This window comes from Aphanomyces invadans (genome assembly GCF_000520115.1).
Source record: "Aphanomyces invadans strain NJM9701 unplaced genomic scaffold supercont1.16, whole genome shotgun sequence".
In the NCBI taxonomy this organism is placed as follows: domain Eukaryota; phylum Oomycota; class Saprolegniomycetes; order Saprolegniales; family Verrucalvaceae; genus Aphanomyces; species Aphanomyces invadans.
The window spans coordinates 338,647-339,837 of record NW_008580161.1 but is presented as its reverse complement, the minus strand read 5'-3'; the positions used below and the strand labels follow the sequence as shown (position 1 = coordinate 339,837).

General features: G+C 51.7%; 1 protein-coding gene across 1 annotated transcript; it reads left to right on the top strand.

Annotated features, from left to right (window-relative positions):
• Positions 1-574: 574 nt before the first annotated feature.
• H310_08080 (hypothetical protein) lies at positions 575-1,173 on the top strand (the record flags this gene model as incomplete). The annotated part of the gene is made up of 2 exons (XM_008873701.1): positions 575-1,110; positions 1,158-1,173. 2 exons carry the CDS (start codon positions 575-577, stop codon positions 1,171-1,173), a joined length of 552 nt encoding a protein of 183 aa, XP_008871923.1.
• Between the last annotated feature and the right edge of the window lie 18 nt (positions 1,174-1,191).

Below are 1,191 nucleotides of genomic sequence, written 5' to 3'. Positions count from 1 at the left end.
CCTCCATTGGCCCGGCCAAACACCTCTCGCCGGTGGAACGACGATGCGTCTATGAAACGCTCCTGACGCATATGTCTGGAGGCCGCTTGCCGTATGGAGCTATATCCGAGACCGCCAAACAGTTTAGTTGTCATCGGACGACTATTTCCAAACTCTGGGCCCGAGCGCGACGCTCTCTCCTCAATGGCGCTCAAGTTGCCGATGTCGACTCAAAGACGCGAGGTACGAGGATAAAACCTCTATATATCTATACCAAAATCAATTTTGGGGGTATTAATTTTGAAAGGTAATCTTATCTAGGGAATTCTGGGCGACCGCTCCGCCGTTCTCCGGAAGCGATCGAAGCTGCAATCCGAGCCGTTCCGCAGCAAGACCGACAGACTCTTCGCTCACTCGCAGCGCAGAGTGGCATCCCCAAGACCGTCGTTATTCGTCATATGCAAGAGAAGAAGAAACTCAAGGGGCGATCAGGTACGTCAAGCCTGCGTTGACGGACGGCAACAAGATCGAACGCGTCAATTTCGCGCTGGGATTTCTCCGACCTGGGTCAAATGGAGCCCACTTTTTTGACAATATGTACGACAGAGTACATATCGACGAAAAGTGGTTCTTTTTGACCAAGGTTAAGAGAACGTTCTACGTGTATGATGATGAGGAGCTTGCTCATCGAGCAGCCAAGTCGAAGCGTTTCATCACGAAAGTGATGTTTCTCGCTGCCGTTGCGCGCCCGCGCTACGACCACCACCTCAAGCGTATATTCGACGGCAAGCTTGGAATTTGGCCCCTTGTCCAACGAATTCCCGCCGCAAGGAACAGCAAGAACCGCCCGAAGGGCACGTTGGTGACGACCCCGCTGAACGTTGACGCCAAGGTTTACTCGGCCTGCGTGCTCAACAATGTCGTCCCCGCCATCACGGCCAAGTTTCCTCGCGCCTGTCTGCAACGTGGTGTTCTCATCCAACAAGACAATGCAAGCCCGCACAGAGTTGTGTCGTCCGAGATGTTGGTTGCGAATGGGGTGAAATCAATTGGCATCGCGAACCAACCACCTAACAGCCCCGACTTTAACGTTCTCGACTTAGGATATTTTAACGCTATTCAAAGTCTACAGTATCAAAAGAGAACTCGTACGATCGACGATCTCATTGATGCTGTAGAGCAATCGTTTGTTGAGTTGCCAGTCAATACTTT